Source organism: Amblyomma americanum, chromosome 7 (genome assembly GCF_052857255.1).
Source record: "Amblyomma americanum isolate KBUSLIRL-KWMA chromosome 7, ASM5285725v1, whole genome shotgun sequence".
Classification (NCBI taxonomy): Eukaryota; Metazoa; Arthropoda; class Arachnida; order Ixodida; family Ixodidae; genus Amblyomma; species Amblyomma americanum.
The window spans coordinates 77943628-77965417 of record NC_135503.1 but is presented as its reverse complement, the minus strand read 5'-3'; the positions used below and the strand labels follow the sequence as shown (position 1 = coordinate 77965417).

The window sequence follows — 21790 nt, the reverse complement described above, 5'->3', positions numbered from 1 at the left end:
CTAACTGTTTAATGGGGCGGGTTGTTTAGGGAGACCAATACACTTGGTAGCAGGGGCACTGTTTGATGCTCTCCAGAGCTTCCTTCACATCTTCATCGCGCCATTCGCCAATCGATGTTTTCCTTCTATACATTTAGGCCATTCTAAAGAGAGATAAAACAAGGCCAGTGCTTTGCAGGAAACAAGAAAACAATTATCTTTGCTTTAGGCCGTAAAGAAAAACATGAGGTGACGTTTTGCCGTGTGTGTAGCTCGCCGCTAAACTAATTCAGTGGCAAGAAAGTGGGGTACAAAAATCCTAAAACTTTGCACGAGATAACAGCAGTAACACTATATTATAACTCTAAGTTAGGTAGCCCACAACGCGGTGGACACACCGAGGAACCTCAGAGACGAGGGCTAAACATCTGAGTGGAATTTCTAGTGCTTACGCATTAAAACAAATCTGCCAACAGTGCAGCTCATTTCACTGGGTGGTAATCGGTCTATACAAATATACGCACACGGCCTGCTTAAAATGATTAATGCAGTCAGATATCACAAACACGCTGGCACCTTTAGGCTTCTTATTTCTTTGGCGCCTCTAAAGCGCTAATTTAATTGAGGATTAATCCGGAATCGCCCGGTGGTAATCGCAAAAATTCGAAAGGAGAAGAATATGACAATGATGTCATGGTTTTAATGGCAAAAGCTCGGCCAAAGAGCGCCAACGCCAAGGTGTTCGGATTATTCGACGTGGGGCCAAATGCCTTTTAAGTCAAGCCTTTAAGCACGGAAAAACGAGGCATCAGGCCACGAAAAAGCTTGCGCCCTAATTTAAAACCAACGGGTGCACGATGGAGCTGGGGATTGAACGCAGCACCTCCAGCGCACGAGGCAGATGCTCAAACCATCAGGACACCGCTGAACTAATTGAAAGAAGGCGTAGAGCATGGCGGCATCACAACAGGCCCGAAAAAAAGGATAACTCTCAATGGTCCCGCACAGAAAGCGAGCGATGGAAAGTTTTGCGGGAAATTGTGAAATATTTGCGTTCAATGAAAATATGCAGCTACTAAGAGCTTCAAAACACTATAGCGCAACCAAAGAAGAGGACAAAAATGACCAGAGGGAATACCACCAGCGCTAAATCAGAGCGCTGTATCAGATTCCCTTATCTTGTGGTAACAAATATATAGGGCAACAGGAAATGAGCGGCTAATGAATTATGCTCGCAATATCAAGAACAGGAATGAGGGAAGCTCGTTGAACATATTCTTTCGTGCGAGACAAAAACATGCAAAGCTTTTCTGTATAAATGTGTTGTCATTGCTAAATGCAGAGATAGGTTAACATGAGAAATCATTGAAGCTGAGAAGATAAATGGTTCAGGTCACACATGTGTTAGTACGCCTGCCATCTTGCTGATTGATAAAGACCTCGCTTTTTTGCGAACGCGATAATGTTGTGCAAAGCTTACTACGTGTTCTTTCTGGCGTATAAATGTGCTGCTTGAGAACAATAAAGGTTTTGGAGACTAGCGCTCGTTGTGTTCCCTCTGTTCATTTTTGTCCTCGTGTTTGGTTGCGCTACAGTGTTTTGAAGCTATGTACTACCAACAAGCTCAAAAAGTCACCCTACTGTACCAAGAGCTGTAGAACAGTTTCATAATACCTCCAGAATCCACTGGTGCTGGTTCCCGCCAAAGCGCAAAATACGGCATACTTCGTTCTCAGCAAAGTAAAACTAACCGCCTGCTCAACTTTAGTCAGGCCGAAACTTGAATAAGCATCGACCATCTGGAACCCCCATCCAGTCAACCTTATCAAAGTGCTGGAATCCGTCCAGAATCGCACGGTGCGTTTCGTATATTCTGATTATTGTTACCGCACCAGCGCTCCATCCCTAAAATCTCGAGCTAACCTCTCCTGCCTTGAATCGCGCCGTCTTTATCATAAATTATACCATTCAGTCGTGAGCACTCCCGTTGTCCTCCCAGCCCACCTTCATCCACGCCGTGCTAATCACCCGAAAGCCGTACATCCATCTCGAGCATCCACCTCTGCCCATCTCAAGTCGTTCTTCAGCCACACTGCCAGAGAGGTGAACGATTTTTCAATGGAAACTGTACTATAGCCCCCCTTACCACTTCAAGGCATTAGTCGAACTAATCACTTAATATATGTGAGCCTACTCCTCATGTATTTCCCCCTTGCGGGCCTTTGAGATACAAATTAATAAAGAATTCTATTCATTGTTTACTTATACTGATAGTGACGCAGACATTACCTATCGGTTTATTCATCCGCGTAATCGGGAAATCTTCTGTTGTGGGCATCTCCAGTGTTTATTTTTGCAAGAACCATACCAAAATGAGCTAATACTTTGTGGTTATGAGAAAAAGGTGATTCCTATTAGGTACGGGTTATAAAACTCATTTAAAGCTTGTGACACATGATGCGGCTAAATATTAGGATTAGTTCGAAAAGTAGTTTTAGGAGGCAGAGGCCAAGGCACAGCTTCTGACTATATGGGTCTTATTGGCAACGTTGCATGAAGCGCTACCCACGCTGAAGCCGTCCTGCTGCAAGGCTCTTGTGCGTTTAAAATGGCGCCCTGTTATTTTGGAGGAATCTTCTCTCGATGCATAAACAAATGCAGGCTGGTCTTGAACGGACGCAGAAGTGCTGGTCCTGAGATGGTAATGATTTCGGCAAAATTATTTCAGTTTTTAAAAAAATTGTTATTATCCTTTTTTTAAGCAGTTTCCAGCGATACTTGCTAGTTATATATTGTTTATTAAATAGTGCACAAAATGAGAAGTTTAGTTTCCTCAGAAAAAACGAGCGCTCATGATAAATTTACTAATTAATATATTTGTAAATATTTCAGGCAAAAAACTACTCCAGAAGCTGGAATTACAAATATAAATACATTTATTTCAACATCGTAAATGTTAGGAGTGTACCAAAAAAACCTATGACTAGCCTGACAGAGGGTACACCCCTACATACTGATAGAGCGGCAGAAGCAGCGCACGGAGGGAATGTCATCAACAACAAAAGGAATATTTGACATTGCTGCAGATTCCCCCGTAAGTCATAACAGGTCAGGATGGTAAACAATTCATAACGGTGAACAAAACATGAATAAATTGCGTGAACACAGGAAATACAAACAAAATGAGCACAGAAAGTAAAAAAAAAATTGAAAACGTGCGCAGCACGCTAAACTTTTCCTACGTAACCCTGATTTTTTCCTGAATAACCCAATTTGTATCCGAGTTAAACATAAAAAAAATGTATCGCCCGGTTTCACGTACCTCTTCCAATTACGGAGAAAATAAGACCCGAAACAAAGGCGTCTTAATATATCTGCACAGCTACCATAGCCCTCCATAAAGTCAACAATAAAATTCCAATAAAGAAGAGCGTCAGGCAAGGAGATACGATTTCGCCAATGCTATTCACCGCCTGTTTACCGGAGGTATTCCGAGGCATGAATTGGTAACAGTTGGGGATGAGAGTTAAAGGAGAATACTTAAATAATCTGCCATTCAATGATGGCATTGCCTTGCTGAGTCACTCACGAGATGAACTACAAAGCATGAGCGATGATTTAGACAGGCAGAGCAGAATGGTGGGTCTAAAAATTAACACTCAGACAACCAAAGTAATGTTCAACAGTCTAGCAAGGGAACAGCAGTTCACAATTGGCAGTGAGGTGCTGGAAGTGGTAAAGGAATACGACTGCTTAGGGCAGGTAGTGACAGCGGATCTGGCTCATGAGAGGGAAATAACTAGAAGGATAAGAATCTGGCCGAGCGCACATGGCAGGTTCTTTCAGATCATGAATGGCAGTTTACCAATATCCGCCAAGAGAAAACTGTACAACAGCTGTATCTTACCGGTACTCACCTAAGGGGCAGAAACGTGGAGGCTAACGAAAAGAGTTCAGCTTAAGTTAAGAACAACGCAGCGAGCCACGGAAAGAAAAATGATAGGTGTAACGTTAAGAGACTTGAAGCGGGCAGAGTAGGTGATGGAAAAAACGCGGGTTAATGACATCCTGGTAGAAATCAAGAGGAATAAATGGGCTTGGGCAGGGCATGTATTGCGAAGGCAAGATAACCGCTGGTCCTTAAGGGTAATGGACTGGATTCCAAGAGAAGGCAAGCGTAGCAGTGGGCGGATAAGGTTAGGAAGTTTGCAGGCGTATGGGTGGGCGCAGATGGCGAAGCACAGGGTTAATTATTGAGACATGGGAGAGGAATTTGCCCTGCAGTAGGTGTAGTCAGGCTGATGATGATTTTAATAATCGGATTAAGCCCTTGCATGCTACAAATGCCATCGTCAATGTATGCTACGCTGCAGAAAAGATTCATAGAGAGAAAGTTTTCGGCCAGAGAAACAGGAAACCAAGTTTCCTAGTCGATTTTTATTATATCTCGCATTCAGGTGCTCCATTCTATCAAAGTGTCCATACTGTAGAACAGCAGAGATGTATAATCCCCCCGAACACATTTTCCAAAGCGTAGAGAAGAGCAGTCTCACCTTGCTAACGTCCTGGTAAATGCCAAGCTCGGGCCTCCAACTCAGTGGCTCGTCTGGATTGTACCCCGCGAGGCTACAGGCGATACTCGCGCAGATCACTACTACCATTAACACGACTGAGGCCATGGCTAACACGATTTACTGCTCCAAAACACACAAAAAAATTAAAAAGCTGCAGGTACAGGCTTCAGACAGCGTCGGAAGAACACTGAGGCGTTCAAAGCGGAAGCTCTCACGGCGCTGCAAAGCTAATGGGTCTCCCTTTTATACCACGCTGAACACTACCGACCCACGGCTTTCGCCCGCCAGCTCATTAGGTAAGGTTCGTTGAACCGCTATATCGTCTATTTTGCTTGCTAGCATAGTTTCTGCTGTGCGTTGTGCACACATTGCGCTGTACTGCGCCACCTGAATCCTTTGTGGCGCCGATCGCGCAGGTGGTGCACTCTAACGATACACACTCCGTGTGGCACAGGCGCGCAAAAAACTCGCACGAGGCACCGGTCGAGGTTGGTGACCTTTGAGAACCTGCCATGCATGGTGCAAGAAGGTCGACAACTCGTGCATACTGAGGATCAATGACTCTGTAGCACTGCAAACTACTTTATGTGATGCGCTATTCGCACATAGTTTCTTGTGGAAATGCACCCCTACATCCGTGCTGGTGCCGCGGAGTTTAAACGCCCCGATTCTTAATCCGTCCCCCTTAAAAATAAAGGATAAGTTTCCAAATGTCAGTTTATCTTTCTGTTCATGTGCTACCTTGTTTCTACCAACGTTCAGCGCTCCGTACAGACTACACAGTTACCCCCTCGAATACTTTCCAGTATTTAGGTCTTCGAAAAAAAAAAGAATTGTCAGCGTGAACGCGAACTCTTGACGGGAAAGACCACACGAAAAACATGCAGCACATTTAGCGGTACGTTTATGGCACAAAAACAGTGGTGCTATGTAACAAATCATGCCCCCCCCCGCCCCCCCCCCCCGAAAAAAAAACTGCGCTTTACTACTCGAGTCTTAGGAATGAGTGACGACATTTCAAGCATTAACTGGGAGACTATATCCTCAAGCTAAACCTAAAGCCACGTCGCTGATTTCAGGGGCTCTGAAAAAAAGAAGAAAGAAACAGGATGGCACGCCAGAATTTTTTCTATAGCCTCGCCGTAAAATTTTTGCACTAAGAATAGAACACAAAGTCACATGAAATGGATTTTTCGATACATATTTCAAAAACTTTTGTTCACTGTGAAACCGCGCATTCAGCTCCTTGGTATACCTGGTGTTACAAGGAAGACTTTAGGTAATTTTCAAAAATAGGATTTCTGAGGCAAAAATATGGCTTTTGCGGCATGGTATTGCCAGGATTGGCGGGCACCATAGAACCGGTGAATCATGTTAACTAGTAAGATGGTTAACTAATTTCCAATAATTATCGTTTTAATATTAGAGTTAGACGTCCAGTTGCAATTAGAGGATTGTAGCCGGCCGTTAGTAGCCGCCATATCAGTTTTTGGAATTTCGAAAACGCGATCACCCTCGCCGCTGTGGCTCGACCAAATTTGGCAGCATCGTGCGAATATGCATGCGCTTTGCAAAGCATGCTGGAAAAGAAAGCACTCCAGTGCACGTAACTAGTCGAAAAAGCCAAATTTTGTCGAGCCACAGCGGCGAGGGTGATCGCGTTTTCGAAATTTCAAAAACTGATATCGCTGTTACTAACGGCCGGCTACATATCTTTAAGTGCAACTAGACGCCGAACTCTAATAGTTAAAAGTTATTTATTGGAAATTAATTAAACATCTTACTAGATAAGATGATTCACCGGTTTTCTCGCGACAGCCAACGCTGGCAATACTATGCGGCAAAAGCCATATTTCTGCCTCAAAAATCCTATTTCTGAAACTTACTTAGCCTTCCTTGTAACACCCGGTAGAATGATACCTGTTCATTGTCGCTGTGTTTCCTCTGGTTGGCTACGCTGACACCGGCGGTAATTGAACGAACATGGTGGAGTGGTAACCTTTCCAGTGCACTCGGGAGCCCGCATCATTGGTCGTATTCAGGGCTGAGGTTTCGTCCACTGAAACGTGACTAACCTGTGCTGAAGAGGAAGGCTATGACTGAGGTGACGTCACGGGAACACTGACTTAACATTACGAAGATCTAAATGTAATGTCAGCGAAAATATGAAGGTAAACTTGTGTCGGCTGGCCAAACCGAATATTTTTCTTTCTTTTTTTTCTGACACGACAACCACTTACTTTCCCAACAAAGTGGCGGTGAAGAATAGGGGAAATCAAGGGGCCAACTACCTGTATGCTGGACAACTTCGTTCGACTGTGGATGAGGACTTGATCCGAGTAGATTAAGTCTTACGTTATTACTTGCATATTGATTCTTACTGTATGTGCGCCTTTGTCCTGCAGTGGGCGTAGTCAGGCTGATGATGATTTCACGTTCAGCTTTCTCTGGCACAAATTTTGAAAATTGGGAAATGGTAAGACACTGTTACAGAAATATTGAAGGTAATGGCCTATTGTTCTGATATGTAGCAAAATCTTTATTTGAAAGCGTTTCCATCGATCGCATCGAACAGTTAAGACTGCCCTAGAAAACCAATGAGGAACGCTTTTGACAATAGCAAAAACATGAATAGAAAAAAAAATACAAGACTGCCGTCGGGTGATCTGCGGATATATTGATTGTTATAGTGAAATCTTACAATATATGAAAAACGTGCTTTCATAAAAGGTTTCCCGCTCAGAAATGCTTTTGTCCAGAATTGCTAGGTATGCAACGTGCATGCGCCTATTGACCATTACTCCTGAACGCACCGCCTCCTCGTGGGCCTTATTCAGTGGCCTCCGGTTTCCTACGGTTCAGGATGTGCCATGTGGCTGTCCTTTCCTTTACAAATGTGCCCCGAAACACTCGCTAGCGATAGAATAGTAGGTACCGGTATCGAGGACTCCACTGACTGTCGCCTGTTGTGTTGTGCATCGTTTTCTTTTTGTTTCCATGGCTGGCTCAAGGCTTGGAGCAATTTTTTTGGCTCGTCATCCTATTGTCTTGGCGTGGTTTTCTTGGTCAGGATTTTTAGCACGGCATAAAAAAAGAGTGTCATTTATGGTCGTAATTCCTAAAGAAGTCTGCTGCCAAAATGTAGCCGTAAGTTATTCGCATATGAAGTTTTCCATAAATCTTCCACACCCACACTTGATGCCCGATTCTGAGAGAGCGTCTGATTTTCTAAGGATTCATAAGTCTTTTCATTCTAGAGCTGTCAGCTTAAATGTTGCAGTTTCGTTTCTTCCTGATGAGGATTAATGAGAAGTAATGAGATATGCACAGCAAATTAGAAATGTCTGCACGTTTTCCAGAGTACGTGCGAAGTTGCAACAGAATTCTGCTTAGCACTAATTTTTTTTTCTGAACAATAAAAGTGCAGGATGCGGCAAAGCTGCGTATGCCCCAAAATTGGCCGCCTGTTTTGGATCCAGCGAGGCCTTTGTACTCAGTGACTCTGTAACCTGGGCCAGGTTTATTCAAGGGTTGGGGGAATGGTGGTGAAAGACCAAGGACCAGATTTCAGAATGTTCCTTAGTTGGGCGGTTTCTATACCTCATATTGGGAGCCCTGCATTCTCTCTTAACTCAAGGAAGCATTGAAGGAAGCTATCCAATTTCATTAGAGCCGTCCTTATCCGCTCCTTGGTTAAGGAGGCACTCCAAGTGACCAGGAGCCGTTTTTACGTGTCTGGTGGCGAGAATCTGCGTCTAAAGATTGAAATATATTTGTATACATTTGAACAAAAGCAAGTACACATCTATGCATTCGTATCTGTATATTTTTTTTTATTCACATACCCTAAAGGCTCTTTTCAGCAAGGCGCCCCTGTGTACGCTCGTTTTTGTATTTGAGGCGTACTGTTTTATTGCTCTAATGGCTTGGCAAGAAAGCATAGTTGTCTGGCAACGTGCCCTGTTTTACAGTGCAGCGGGAGTGCAGCGGTAGTGCATTGCGAACTCGGCATCTCCGCAGCCGCCGGAGACCCCCTACTACGCAAGCGCAGAGCGAGTGGTCGTGCAGTGAAGCATGCGTTCCGGTAAAGCAGCAAGAGAAAAAATGAAGATAACGTCGTGCCTACGTCATGAAAACGACTCTCCAAAGGAGACCCACTAAGGGCTCCTTAGTAAGGCGTATTTAAAAATTCAGTGAAGGCGAACAGATTTTAAGGCATCCTCATAGAGCCAAGGAGCGTCTAAGAATTTGGCCCCAAGCGCCGCTGGATGGCGCTAACCGAGAAACCTGCGAGCCTTCTTTCTTTTTCTTGTCTCGAGCTTCATGCCTCTTCTCTTCACGTCTTACGTAATGTAGCCCATAAGAGCGCCGACTGAACGATCAGCAGAACATGCATAAAGGTTTTATATATTTCTAAAAGAGTTGTGACTGTTATAAAAGAGAGTCTATATCTACAGCTTCGAATTTATAGGCAACAAGGTCTCGGTCTTTAGTTGACGGTGGCAAAATTTTTGCGATCAAAATGGCTGACAGTTTTTGTTTCTCGCGTGTTTCTGCGTTGAAGGAGCTCTCTGTGGTTTGTGTAACTACTGCTTAGGTCAGTAGACGAAAAATGGCATTCTTTTGTCCAGGCCGCGATCGGTCCTGACAAAATAATATCATCAAGTCAAGTGGACCCGTTTTCAAGATCAGAAAATAAAGTTAAACGCTGCTGGGTTTCCGAGTCATCCTAGAACACAGGAAAAGATTTCTGTGTTGGATAACCTTATGGTGGCTCTAAAAAGAGAGAAGGCCCGAGAGTTTTCTTGAAAACAGTTGTGATTACATATGCACGCGTGGCATATCTTATTTTAAGAAAGACTGCTGTCGCCCGGCCATTTGCGTGTGAGTTCAACGCTAACTTGTTCAGCTTTGAGTGTTCCGTCAGCGACAGACTGTCAAGAACGCTGCAGAGCTCAGTCGTATCTGTACGCTCAACCGTCTCGGTCCTCAGTAGCATCACAGGTACTGTGGGGTTAAGCGACCAGCCAGCGGTGCTGAAATCCGCAAAATCTTTAAGTAAAGCCCGTCTCAGAGTTTTTATGACAACCTTACGTTGGCTCGCCATAGCAGCCAAATATAGTTCAGAGAAGATTATTAAACCACACAAGCGCTTCTGCAGATTTCTGTTTCCTAACACAGATCAACAAGCTGAATGTCCTTTACATGCCTGAGGTAAAACCCACTGGCGTGAGTTCCACACACGCTAATTTTGTATGTTTCTTTTGTTTTTACGTGTTTAGGAATGATCGCTTGAAAAACGGATGTTTTTAGGAAGCTGTGTTAGTACTTAGATAACGCGTTTTTTTTGTTTACGTGTTAAACTATATTTTAGCTCTGAGTCAGAGCTAGTCATGTTGCTTATCGCCTGTCTTAATCTTTCGCGCCGTATGCTCTTCAAGCCGTCCACACAACAGTTATCCCAATTTTCTGTGGCTTGTCATAGAATGTTTTTATATGCGTGACGTGTTACCGGAGTACTAATACGTCGTAACGCTTGCCTCAATTATTTTAAGTCAGTTTTGATAGTGCATTGAAACACCTTTCATTTACCTAAGGCAGCTTGCCACTTGTATGTTTCGCTTCGCCGCGCCGGGATCATCGACCCGCCTCCTGGTTCATCGCCCCTGGCTGCCAACCTGTGCCACGTTGCGCACTAGGCCGAACACTTGGTGCCTGCTTTTGGCGGCTGACGGTCCAGAACCTCTGGTTTCCTGCTAGTTGTTATCTAGTGTTTTTTCTTGTGTTTGGAAAACTTTTCCGCGTTGCAAACAGAGCATATATAGCCACAACACTGCCATAAACTCACCGCAGCTTAGGCGGTTATCTTCACTTAAACAGTAAGAGAAGCCTTTAGCAAAACCGGTGAACTCACCATGTCAGCAGTGGCCCTCCGTTCTCTCGTCCTGCGTTGGATCTGCGTGGCAGCGTCTTTGTACGCTGTAGACGCTTGGGTGAAAGATCCGCACCTGGCATATCAGCAGGACGCCTCCAAGGTGATGCGCAAAATGCGAGTTCTCAAATCTCTAAGCAGAAACCCGTTAGTATTGGCACTCCGGGATGGGCATACATGACTGTGCGGTTGAGAAGACCCGCCGCAGCGGCTCATCGACTTTGGCTTTGGACTGCTGTTCTCAAGGTGGCGGGTTCGATCCCAGCTGCCGCTGCCTTATTTCGGTGGAGGTTAAGTACAAAAACGTCAGTTTCCTGCGCGATGTCAGGTGCTCTAAAATATTACGGAGCCCTCTACTACGGTGCTCTTCATGGGCCATATGTCGTTTCGAGTGGTTAGACCCCGCGATTTACAATCGGAAACGCTTAGAGTGTAAAAGTCACCTGCGGCAGAGTCCTTATCGTATGTCAACGTCGGCATTAATTTTAACGCACTTCTGCCAAAGCACATTAAGAATGGCCAGAGCCTGACTTAATTATTAAGCTTGAGTATACCATATCACCCATACACTGACGTTATCATATTTGTTCTAATTTTCTTAGGAACTGTAGCAATTAGATCAGCATTTGGGTGATGTCTTCTGAGACTCCTCGATTGGCTTCACCTGCCACACATTCAGGACTGAAGAAGCTGCCCCTTTAACCAGCGATCCTTAAATGTACGCCACATCATGTAATTTTAATACAGTCGCTTGTGTAAGTGTTTAAGTGAGCGTTCAAAAAGAAACAAGGAATATCGTGTTCAGGGTGCTCACTGTAGTCACAATGCCCCTCAAAAAATGGATCGTGCAAACACAGAATGTTTATCTGCATGACTACTGCTGGGCAGCAATGGAAGATACTGGAGCCCTTGTGTACACGTGCTCCATTAGGTCCGTCGCTGGACGGTTTCGGATTCTGGTTGGATGCAAATCTAGACAAACCGTTGGCAAGTCGGGGAAAAGTACTACGCGTGCCTAACTATACGCTGCTGAGATAAAAACCATGAGGTCTGAGGACTTGTTACTAAAGCTGTGGGCAGAACCTTAAAATAATCGGCCGTTACGGTCGAGAATCTTGTTTTCTGTTTCGTTGCCTTCTCACGCTGCTGCGTTCCTTTGCGTCAGTGTTTGTTGAAGGTGCAAGGTCTAGGGCCCGTAAACCATTTTTACAGAAAAATGAGACGGGTGGTAAAAGTTTCTAATTTCATTAAACGGCATTTAAATGTTAGTCTGATGTGTTTGGAGAATTCTGTGACAATTTCGTACAAGCATGTGGTCGCAGGCGCTGTTTATCCGTGTGTTATTTTGTAATAAAGGACTATCCCCTTTAATATTTGCAAAAATATTATTGCGAGTATTAAGGGCGTGAATTAATTTTACTTTGCATTTATGTACATCTTGTGATGACCAATTGATTGTAAAGATGCCTTATGAGAAACCACAAGTAGGCTAGAAGGCATCTGCACTAAAATCTGCATGATTCACATCATTCCCACGGTGGACGATTAGCCACACTGGCGGTTTCTTCAGAAATCAATGTCAAACTTTCATCTAATTATGACACTGCACCAATCCTAGCTACCTCCCTCATCGAATGTCTAGCTATTGATTACCCAAGTCATCATAATGTCTTCAAGGAATCCATAAATCGTTGTGCATGCTTAATGAAAATGTCCTATTTTATTTCAAGATTCCGAGATAACTGAAAAACTACTTTTGGGCCAGTAAAATGTGAGACTTCTTGCGGCAGATTTATTTCCAGTATTCCAAAAAAATTAAACGTTCACAAAATGAGCGCATAATTATTCTCAGCATTACTAAGTTACACTGGACCTTCCAAATCCAGTTCATCGTGCTATGTTTGCCGCTCAATATCATCTAATTTGCGGCGTACTTGACAGCAAAAGATGTTCCTGATAATCACTGGTTGCACATGCTCATATACTGCCCTTATTGTACCCTGCAAGTTTCCTTCGCATCGTTAATGTAGAGCGCGGATCAGAATCCGATTTCTCTCAGTGTCTTCATGTTATGTGCGAGCTAATGGTAGCGTCCCCTAGAACTTTCTTTTCTTGAAAACTGAAGTTAACCAATAAACTGCTAAACGCAATTTGGATCAGCCACCTGCCATAATAATGAAGTCCAGCGAGAAATTCGCCTCTTAGAGCGACGCCAGTTGCCTGCTTTACATGAAGCACTGTATCGGAACCTATCAGCTAAGTGCGCATATTCTACGCAAACTGTTCGTCTGAAATGAATTAGTGTCAATACCTGCGCAGACATTTTGGCATATACCTCCTCCCCTCTTCTTATCTATGCCGCTGCAGGAAGCTTGAAGTTCGAACGAAACTGATTTGGCAGAAGAGGTGCACTAGGTATTTTCTCCGCTTGACTTTACGACGTTTGAAGATGACCTCAAGTGACCGCAGACGTGGCACAGCAGTCATATTTTTTTTTTACTTTTACAAGCAGCGTAAAAAAAGCTTTGAAAAAAAAAAGAAACTGCAGGGGACACTCACCCTCGACCTTAAAGGGGTGACTCTATACGGCTAATGGGTTAATACCCATACGTGCAGAAAATGTCATTCTGCACTTTACATTAACAGAACGCTGAGAGTTCGCGTACCACTCCTGGCACAGTGGTGCAGCGATTAAGCGATGCGCCACTGCTCTGTGATGGCAGGTGCTGCCACCCGTGGGGCTTGTGAGACCCATGTTGCTATTCCCGAGCAATCTCTCGAGGTCAATCACTTACTTAACTGTCACCGGTCGCGGTGGTCAGCTTGCTCGCGATCCGATGGGCAGGTTGTGAGGACGCCACAATATCACGTGATCAAGGTTGATCACCTAGGTTGCCGGAGTCTCAAGTTTTCGATCATGCAACGACTGCGTGACAAACGCCGTAAAATACCTTTGAGAAGAATTTCCCGATACCTGCACGCATATATTTTCATGTACCCCGATGATGAAATCTATTACCGGTGGCCACGATGGCGAGAGCACGCCGGCAGAAGTGACAATTTCCACGCCACAAAGCCGAAGCAGGAAGGACAAAATATTTCAGTGAACAATACCATTTTAAATTTCAGACTCCAGTCGTGATATTTGCGCGCTTCAACGTTAACTTTCTTTCCTTCAGAAGTACTGATGGCAGCGTAAACAATACTGAAATGTAACGCATATTTCTTAACAGTTACAGACACAATAAACATAAAAATGACTGTGTTATGCTTACGGATATATTGTCATTTGATGATATACATTGATGCTGTCAAGGTTTCGTTTCAAAACATCGCCTCATGCAGCATTGCACCATTTTGTGCATCAAACTGAGATCATAATCTCTCGTTTGTCCCGTAAAATATTGCATGATTCTCTCGATATACGTAATTTATTGTCATTTGAACCGAAATCTCGTCGCACGTTTTTGAAACGTGGTGGTCAGTGCAAGCAATTCTACTTAGTATTAGTGGATTTCAGGCACTCGTATTCAAGGCATATGACTGCCCTGTGGCGATGCGGATGTATCCTGCAGTGCAGTACAGATGACTGAAGGTCGAATAATGTTGCTGGCTCCGATCATCACTATGTACGTACTCGTTTGACTGCCTCACTACTACTTTAGACTTTTTCATCGGCATTGTGCAATGTCGTCATTTGAGAACACCTATAAGCAATTTATAAAATCCGCGATTGATGGCGGCACAAGTGTAGGCAGGAAAAACAGCGCAACTATTTTTCTTTCTAAGTATAAAAAAAATCTTCACCCAAGTGCGGTGCAATTCCAGGCACCTCCTAAAGCACAATCAGCGAGTAGAGACCGCAGCTGCCACTGATTGCACCGCAGTAGTAACACTAGAAGGTCTGAGTTTCTATAAAGATTTTTTAAGACAGATTTTTGTCCAAATGAAATGGCGGCAGCAGATACACGAGGTGAACAGCTTCAAAGGCGTCGCGTTATATATGGCAGGTAGAAAACTCTCGTACGCTATGAAACTTGGCGCGTGCACTGGCCGCAATGCTTCTTGACATTCTCACAGTTGTGCCTCCGATAGCAGCTGCCACGCGAATTTGCGCAGGTGCTCCTGTAAGGCACACACAGCAATTGACCGCGCATACAGTCAGCAGCGTAAGGGTTTTCTTCTGGAAGCTGCGATACACCCCGGGCAAAGTTTAAACCCAAGTAAAACTGGAAGCCAGAATCCTTGTATCGTTACAATTTTTTGTCAGTAAGAGCAATAACAATTACTAGCGCCATGCCTATCATAATTTGAAGACCTTTTTTTCGCTCTTAATACGACTGATCCGTTTGTTAACGTATCACACGTTTTAAGACCACTCCCACTCCGGCATTTCGCTATGTGTGTGGGTGTAGTAAGCGAGATGTGCGTTTCCCTCTTTTACAGCGACATCTATATCTTACGATTTATAAGGGATCTTCTAGGGCAAAGTTCCGAGAAGCCGCTGAAGTTTGCCCGAGTGCCCGCGACATCTGGTATGATGTCGTCATTTGCTCAACGGTCAGACGTTATCAACAGGAACCGGAGGTGCAGAGCGCTTGCATCGGCTGGCATTACGTCACAGCGTGAAGGAGTGGAGGCAAAACGGGTGGCAGCAGCTGTGCGCTTGGTTCCGCGTCATTCCAGACGTCATACTACAGCTAAACCACAGCTCTTGGTGGAACTTAGCCCTATGCAAAAGGAGACCTTTGCTTACCCAGTTGCTTTTGCCTAACGGATAGAGGTCTCGACGTGACGGACTGTTAGGAGGCCTGCAAAATTATTTCTAAGTTGGTTATTGAACTGTTGCTTACGCCATGTAGCGCTCCGTTTTTATCACCTTGATCTCTATTTTTGCGCTTGAATATCCACGAAAGAATATTACAGCATGCTCTATATGTTACTATACCTCGCCTTCTTCGCACCTCGGCTCGCAGTGCGGCTGGGAGGGCAGCCCCTGGTACGTGCTCTACCGCAGCGTCGAGGGAAGCCAGTTCGGTAAGGAAGCACGCTGCATCAACGGCCTCCAGGTGACGCCACTCGTCAACGACAGCGCCCGCATCCGCTTCCGGTACACGCCCAACGGAGAGAAGTGCGTGCCTGGCCTCAATTTTCCTTATTTTTTTTGGCACATCATTCTCTTTGTCTCGTGCCCAGCTTTCTGTGCTTACAGAACCGCGCGCCAAGCCGGAAAGGAGCGTGCAGAGTAGGCGAAAAATCACAATTTCTCACTTGGCAGCAGCACAGCGACACTTCAACAAAAATATTATAAAAGGTAGTGAATATGCCCAAGAACTTGCACTATTACTCGTGGGTTACCTGCTGCGTGGTCCTTAATATGCACTTATGTACCTATCCAAAAATGCTATTTGTGCTCTCTCCGGCGCTATACTCCTCGAAAACTTTTTCTGGCAATAGAGTTAAGGCTACGAAGCTGGAACAATCCACACACAGTGAAAGAATATAGTCATCTCTAGCAGCTATTAAACATACGACGTTTTCAACATTCGTTATTTAAGAGATAATTCTAACGCAAGTGTCAAATTTCAATGTTATAAAGCCAAGGAAGAAGCTTTCATGAGTACAAGAAATTTGCTAGTCATGTCTTGTTACAAGAAGCTTCCAAAGATCATCTACTCCAATGGCGGAGTAAAGTCAGCGCAGAGAGAGCAACGCGCAAAGCGGCGAGGCGCACTATCGTCCTACCGAGCTTTTTAATAGAATGACACAGTTGCGGACGCTCCGTCCTTGTGACTTTCTCTTCGTTGCCAAAAGCTGTTGTCGAGTATAGTCTAGACGTCGTCTCGTGACATCACTACGCAGCACTAGTCGGTAAGACATTTCGGGGATACGGCACTCGCAATACACTCAAATAGCGCCACCTTGATTGAAGAAGACTTTACACTCTAATGTTGGGAGGCGCTTTCGCCGGGCGATAGACATCAATAGCCTATGCCAGCGGCGACTTCCCTGTTTCTTTGCATACGTGGGACAGGTTGCACAATGAAACGAGCGAAATCAACTGTACGCCTGTGTAGCCACTCGCTTCATACAAACAATACCATTCGCCCAACCCTCAGATTGCTTCTAAGCGCCAATCAACTCAGCTTCAGTGCGCTTTCGCGAGGCATTAGCTGCACACTCCCTTACATAACTCTGCCCTCGAAACCTTGCTCAAGTATCTTGCGCAGTTAGGATGGGACATTTTCTGATACATGGCTGTGTGGTTGTACGAACATAATTCAGCCCAGCCAATTTTTAAATTCCTTCTTGCCTTCTCGTCTACAACTTCTAGTGTGCTAAAATGCAGTGCCTTGAAGTAATTCCAGCTTAATTTAGCGCGAATGCCATTTTGGGGCTTCTCATCTGAAACAAGCAAAAATAAGCTTGTAGCATGGCGCGTTTCACATTAAAGCCAACAAAATAATAACTGTTCAAGCCACAGGGTGTTCTCATTTTGACCATTTGTGAATACGAATGGCACTTTTCAGGTATGCTTCATTTCGTCTTAAGTCTACCGTCCCGGGAGGCGTAAAGAACATCCTCGAGCTGAAGCTGGAAGATGAAGGTACGTGCCTCGGTGGATATTTCAACAGAAAAGATCTAGTGAATCTTGAATTGACCTCGGGGCGTTTTTATTTATCTGATCTCGGGGTGAAAGTCTGAACAGCCGAAGTGACCCTTACTCGAGTGCTCCGAGAAGCGAATCGCGGATCGCCACACATATACAAAATAAGGCGCTCGCTTCCCCGGGCATACATCGCAAGCACTCAGGTCCAACGTTATTGAATAAAAAATTTAAATATTGTTAAACTGTAAGGTACTGGTATAGAAATATTGAAGGGAATGGTGCATTCTTCCGATATATAGCAACATATTTTTTTGCAATGTTTCCATGGCACGCATCGAGCAGTTAAGACTGTCATCGAAAACTAATAGGCAACGCTTTTGACACTAGCAAAAACGTTAACAGCCAAAAAATTCAATCCTGCCGACGGGAGATCTGCGTATATATCGAATGTTATAGTGAAATATTACAGTAATTAAAAAAATCCTCTGATAAACTCTTTCCAGATTAAACATGCTTTTCTACAGAATTGTTTGGTATGAATATGCATGCACCAAAAGCCGGAAGCCTAGGACGCAAGGAAGAGAAGAAATCATAAAAATTACTACACAAGGATACCCAGCAAATAAACGCGATAATCACTAAATCCCGCTCAAAGATCATTGAACTGCGATCCTCCAGCCGGAGGAAGATAAACGCACCATGCCAGCAACTGTCTAGGTTCTGTGTGCGAATAACGACATCTCCTGTCGAAGACGCAATGCAGTGGACAATTAATCATCTGTTTAAAGGAAGCGAACCCTTCATAATCTGTGTGCTGGGACTGGGAACATCGCCAAAAGGGGGCAGGAAGGACGGGAACAGAGATCGGAAATCATAACACCGCGCATGGAAAGGGTTTGCAGCATTCTTTGAGGAAGAAAAATCCTCTGTATGAGGCGTAGGCATAAGAATTGAACTGCCCAAATAGTGCTCTTAATTTGTAAGAGCATATAAAGAGAGGATAAACGCAGCACAGCACTTAAACATCTCGCAGATAAAGTTTCTGCGTGCATAATACTGAAATGGTATTGGCGCCATCAGTGTCGCAATTCTCTTTCCTATTCACGCTGCGCTCTGGTAATGCGTCTAGATTTCATTAGTCTAATAAAGAGCCAAGCGCTGATTCTTGACAGTTGGAAAGATTGAAGTATTTTAACAAACAAGTAAATAAATTGATTTCTATCAGGCCGATCGGCACCAAAAAGAAAGGAACGGTTTCATCATTCCTGTAGATAAAAAAAAATAGAGTAGGTTTTTATCGGAGGACTTAAAATGTATCCGAGATGCATAATGTTAGCACTATGGTAACAAAGATAAAAAAATGGCCTCAAAATGAAAAAAAAAACATTAGTGTGTACAAGCAGTTGCCAGGTGTTTTTACTTGCGTCAAGCGGTTTAAATCAATTCATTATTCAATTCGATACTGAAAAGAAATCTCGAAACGTATGACGCATTGGACGGTTAGCCAATGTCTTCGCGTGAATATTTGGACAATGAAGATAGAAAGAGCGCTTGTGAGCTGCGGAAAGTACATAAGACAATTCCTAATTTCATACACAGGAAGGAGAACTTGGTGGTCATAAAGAAAGATCAGACTTCAGACAGTACGCCCGCTTGTACGATTACGGTGCGCAGGTTCCAGGACAGTGCCGTTTGACGTTCTCTACTCGGAGTGCGGAACCTGCCAGGTGATCAAGCACGTCACAGCCAAAAACAGTGAGTGCCTTGCTTTGGAAGCCAACTGTCTCTCAGGGGACAAGATTTACGTAATCCCATTAAATGATTATCATCATCGGTCGGTGCCCTGCAAAATGTGTGGCAAACAAACGGCTTTTCCTATTTGCCTACAAATGGCCTAGCACTGCGCCAGCCACACCCACCCATTCCATCCCAGCGAATTTCCTAATATCATCTGCCTGCCTCTCTCTGTTGTCTTCGGCTCTTTCACCCTCCGTTCATAGTGCCACACTGCTGACACTCTGCCAGCGCCACCATGAGGCCGGATTGGCGCGTGACCGAGTGTCGTCCTTCTGGATGAGCGCTGCTGTTCTGTGTGAAAATGCCAACGTAAAACGGCTGTGTTGCTTAGTGCTACATTTGTCGGTGACAACATACACTCAGTTACCATAAATATATCTCCGTTTGTCTGCACTAAATAAAATTGCGCGAGTTGAATGGCATTCGTCTCTGTAAACCACGCGAAGCACTACACAATAACCTCATACAACTCTGAACGCAATGCACTGTGAGGACCGAGCTTTTTTCTTTCAGCTACGGAGGTGCACCGCGCTCGACGATGAAAGGCGAGATATTTAGCATAGTGCGCACTTCTACCGGTACAGTTCACCCTGTACCGAGCGCTGTCCCTGCGCATGCGCAGACGGCACAGAGGGCGCCACATGACCCCCGGTGCTGGACAGCTGGGGCCGCATCTGCTGCCTCAAGGCCATATCTTCAAGCGCAGTTGTGGCTCGTGCTATGCTAAATGCCTTTATTCACTCTTTTTTTTAACCGTGACTCAAGGTAGTAAGGCATAGACTTGAGTTTACATAAGTTACGCTCAGTTCTTGGCACCAAAGTTAGATCGCGTTCCGATGAGGAGGGGGTTCATTTCCTTTCTTGCCCCGTTATGTGATGGTAGCAAGTTGGGGATATTGAAAACCCTAAAATAATAGTCATTCTTAAGCCTCAGGACATTGGAATCTTCATAGAAGCCCTATCTGCCCGACTATAGTACTGAAAACACGACCCTGTCGCCTAGGAACTTTTTACCAACCCTGTAGCTGTTATTGGCTACATTTCAAAACCATGTCAGCTTGCGGCCACCTAATATGACGAGACTACGATGAAACTGAAATTAATTTCAGATGGAAGTGCGTATGATAAAGACTTGGCAACTTTAGCCTCGAAAGCAGAATGATCGCTAATTTCAGGCATTCAAGGGCTTGTACTTCCAACCGATCAAAGACTTGTCTAATATTTCCTCATCTTAGTTTACTGCGATATAATACATCATGATTTATCGCTGTACATACCACACACAACACGAGTGGATTTACAACTGAAAATGCGTAATTAGTTTACTTTTGTAAATAAGTTAATCTAAATTTCGTGTTCGCCCTGACATCATTCGCAATGTTCGTTTCTGACATCAAGCTACGTGCCACCCTTCGCTATCAAACCGCCCTTCTGAGTCTCGGTCGCACCCAGTCGTTGCACTGAGGCGTGATCAAAAACACGACTTTCTGCAGCACGCTGATCTTTTTTGCAAGCGAGGAAACATGAGTAGCTTGAAAATTTTCATCGGGCTAAAGTACACCTTTAAGCAGCGCGAAACACAGGACGTAGTGAAAGAAACACGAGACGACACAAGCGTCCTGTCCTATGTTTCCTGTGTCCTGTGTTTCGCGCTGCTTTAAGATGAATCCATTCCAACTTGCCCAGTTTTCTGTTCCCGTTAACTAAAGTACACGCATTAATATATCCATCTGTATCAAATTGTATCAAAAGCCCTAAACATCTACAAAAATAGTGCCAAGGCAAATTAATTAGCTTTAGTAGGAATACTAACCACATTAAATCTTTTAGCAGAACGCAGTGAACTACTGTTGTTTCGCTCTTGGCTGGTTTGGTAATTAGATTTGGGGGGGGGGGGAACTAAATGGTGCAGTATCTGTTCACATATCGTCGGACACCTCAACCGCGCCGCAAGGGAAGGGATAAAGGAGGGAGTGAAAGAAGAAATGAAGAAGGAGCTTATTCCAGAGTGAAGGGCTCCGGAATAATTTCCACCACCTGGGGATCTTTATCGTGCACTGACATCGCGCAGCACACAGGCGCCTTTGCGCTTCGCCTCCATAAAAACGCAGCCGCCGCGGTCGGGTTCGAACCCGGGAACTCCGGATGAGTAGCCGAGCGCTCTAACCACTGAGCCACTGCGGTGGGTATTCCGCTCTTCTGCAGATATTTTTTTATGTACGCCTTCTGTGGTGGCTCACTGGCTTTGGCGTTCGGCTGCTGATGCCAAAGTCTCGGGATCGATCCCGGCCGCTGCGGTAGCATTTCGATGGAGGCGAGATGCCACCACAGTGTTGTGCCGGTTTTGTGGGCAATGTCAGGACAGGTTAGAGCCAGCTGGTCTAAATTATTCCGAAGCCCGACCAAAGCGGCGTTCTTCATAGTGTGTGTATGTATTACATATACATTCATGTGCATTTGCAGCCACCATCTGCATGCAGTACATTCCAGCCGAGGCCTTCGACAAGGATCTCAAGCACTGCCATTTCATCTACGACTTGGAATGCGGTCACCTGCCAAAGTACTACATCTCGGACAGGAGCTGCCTGTCGCGGTTCGGATGAACAACCTTGAGGCTTGGCACGATGATGAAACAGCGTCATCTATCAATCGAATAAAAGGTCATACCAGAAGCCTGCGTACGTCGTTGATTCATATCGGCAAGCGTGTTTAGAGACTTCTACATCATCTGATAAACTCCGCACCATTAATAAACCGATACGGCTCGTTCCTTCACCAGGGATGTAGGAAAGGGAAGAAGTATTGTCACAATCAAGTGACCATCGCATACCGACTCAAACGCAGCATATAGTATGAGCGAACGCCTGGAAATTCTATGCGGACTTTTAAGTTCATATT

At 44.7% G+C, this 21790-nt stretch overlaps 2 protein-coding genes across 4 annotated transcripts in view; one reads left to right on the top strand and one right to left on the bottom strand.

Moving 5' to 3' along the window:
* Nucleotides 1-21790, bottom strand: part of LOC144099346 (uncharacterized) — a 156622-nt gene that overhangs the window by 10050 nt on the left and 124782 nt on the right. Inside the window, exon 1 of one of the 3 annotated variants that reach the window (XM_077632573.1) lies at nt 15434-15514. The exons of 1 other annotated variant lie outside the window; for it this stretch is intronic. Coding sequence is in view for 1 of the 2 variants with exons in the window: in XM_077632572.1 (XP_077488698.1) it covers nt 10468-10470 (3 nt within the window). In the remaining variant the exon portion in view is untranslated. Of the gene's footprint in view, nt 1-10467; nt 10723-15433; nt 15515-21790 lie in introns of those variants that run through there. One more of the 3 variants, XM_077632572.1, reaches the window with a different exon arrangement.
* On the top strand, nt 14544-21499 carry LOC144096822 (uncharacterized). Its single transcript, XM_077629688.1, has 5 exons — nt 14544-14612; nt 15402-15616; nt 17016-17092; nt 18770-18850; nt 21356-21499. Exons 1-5 carry the CDS (start codon nt 14544-14546, stop codon nt 21493-21495), a joined length of 582 nt encoding a protein of 193 aa, XP_077485814.1. The 3' UTR covers nt 21496-21499.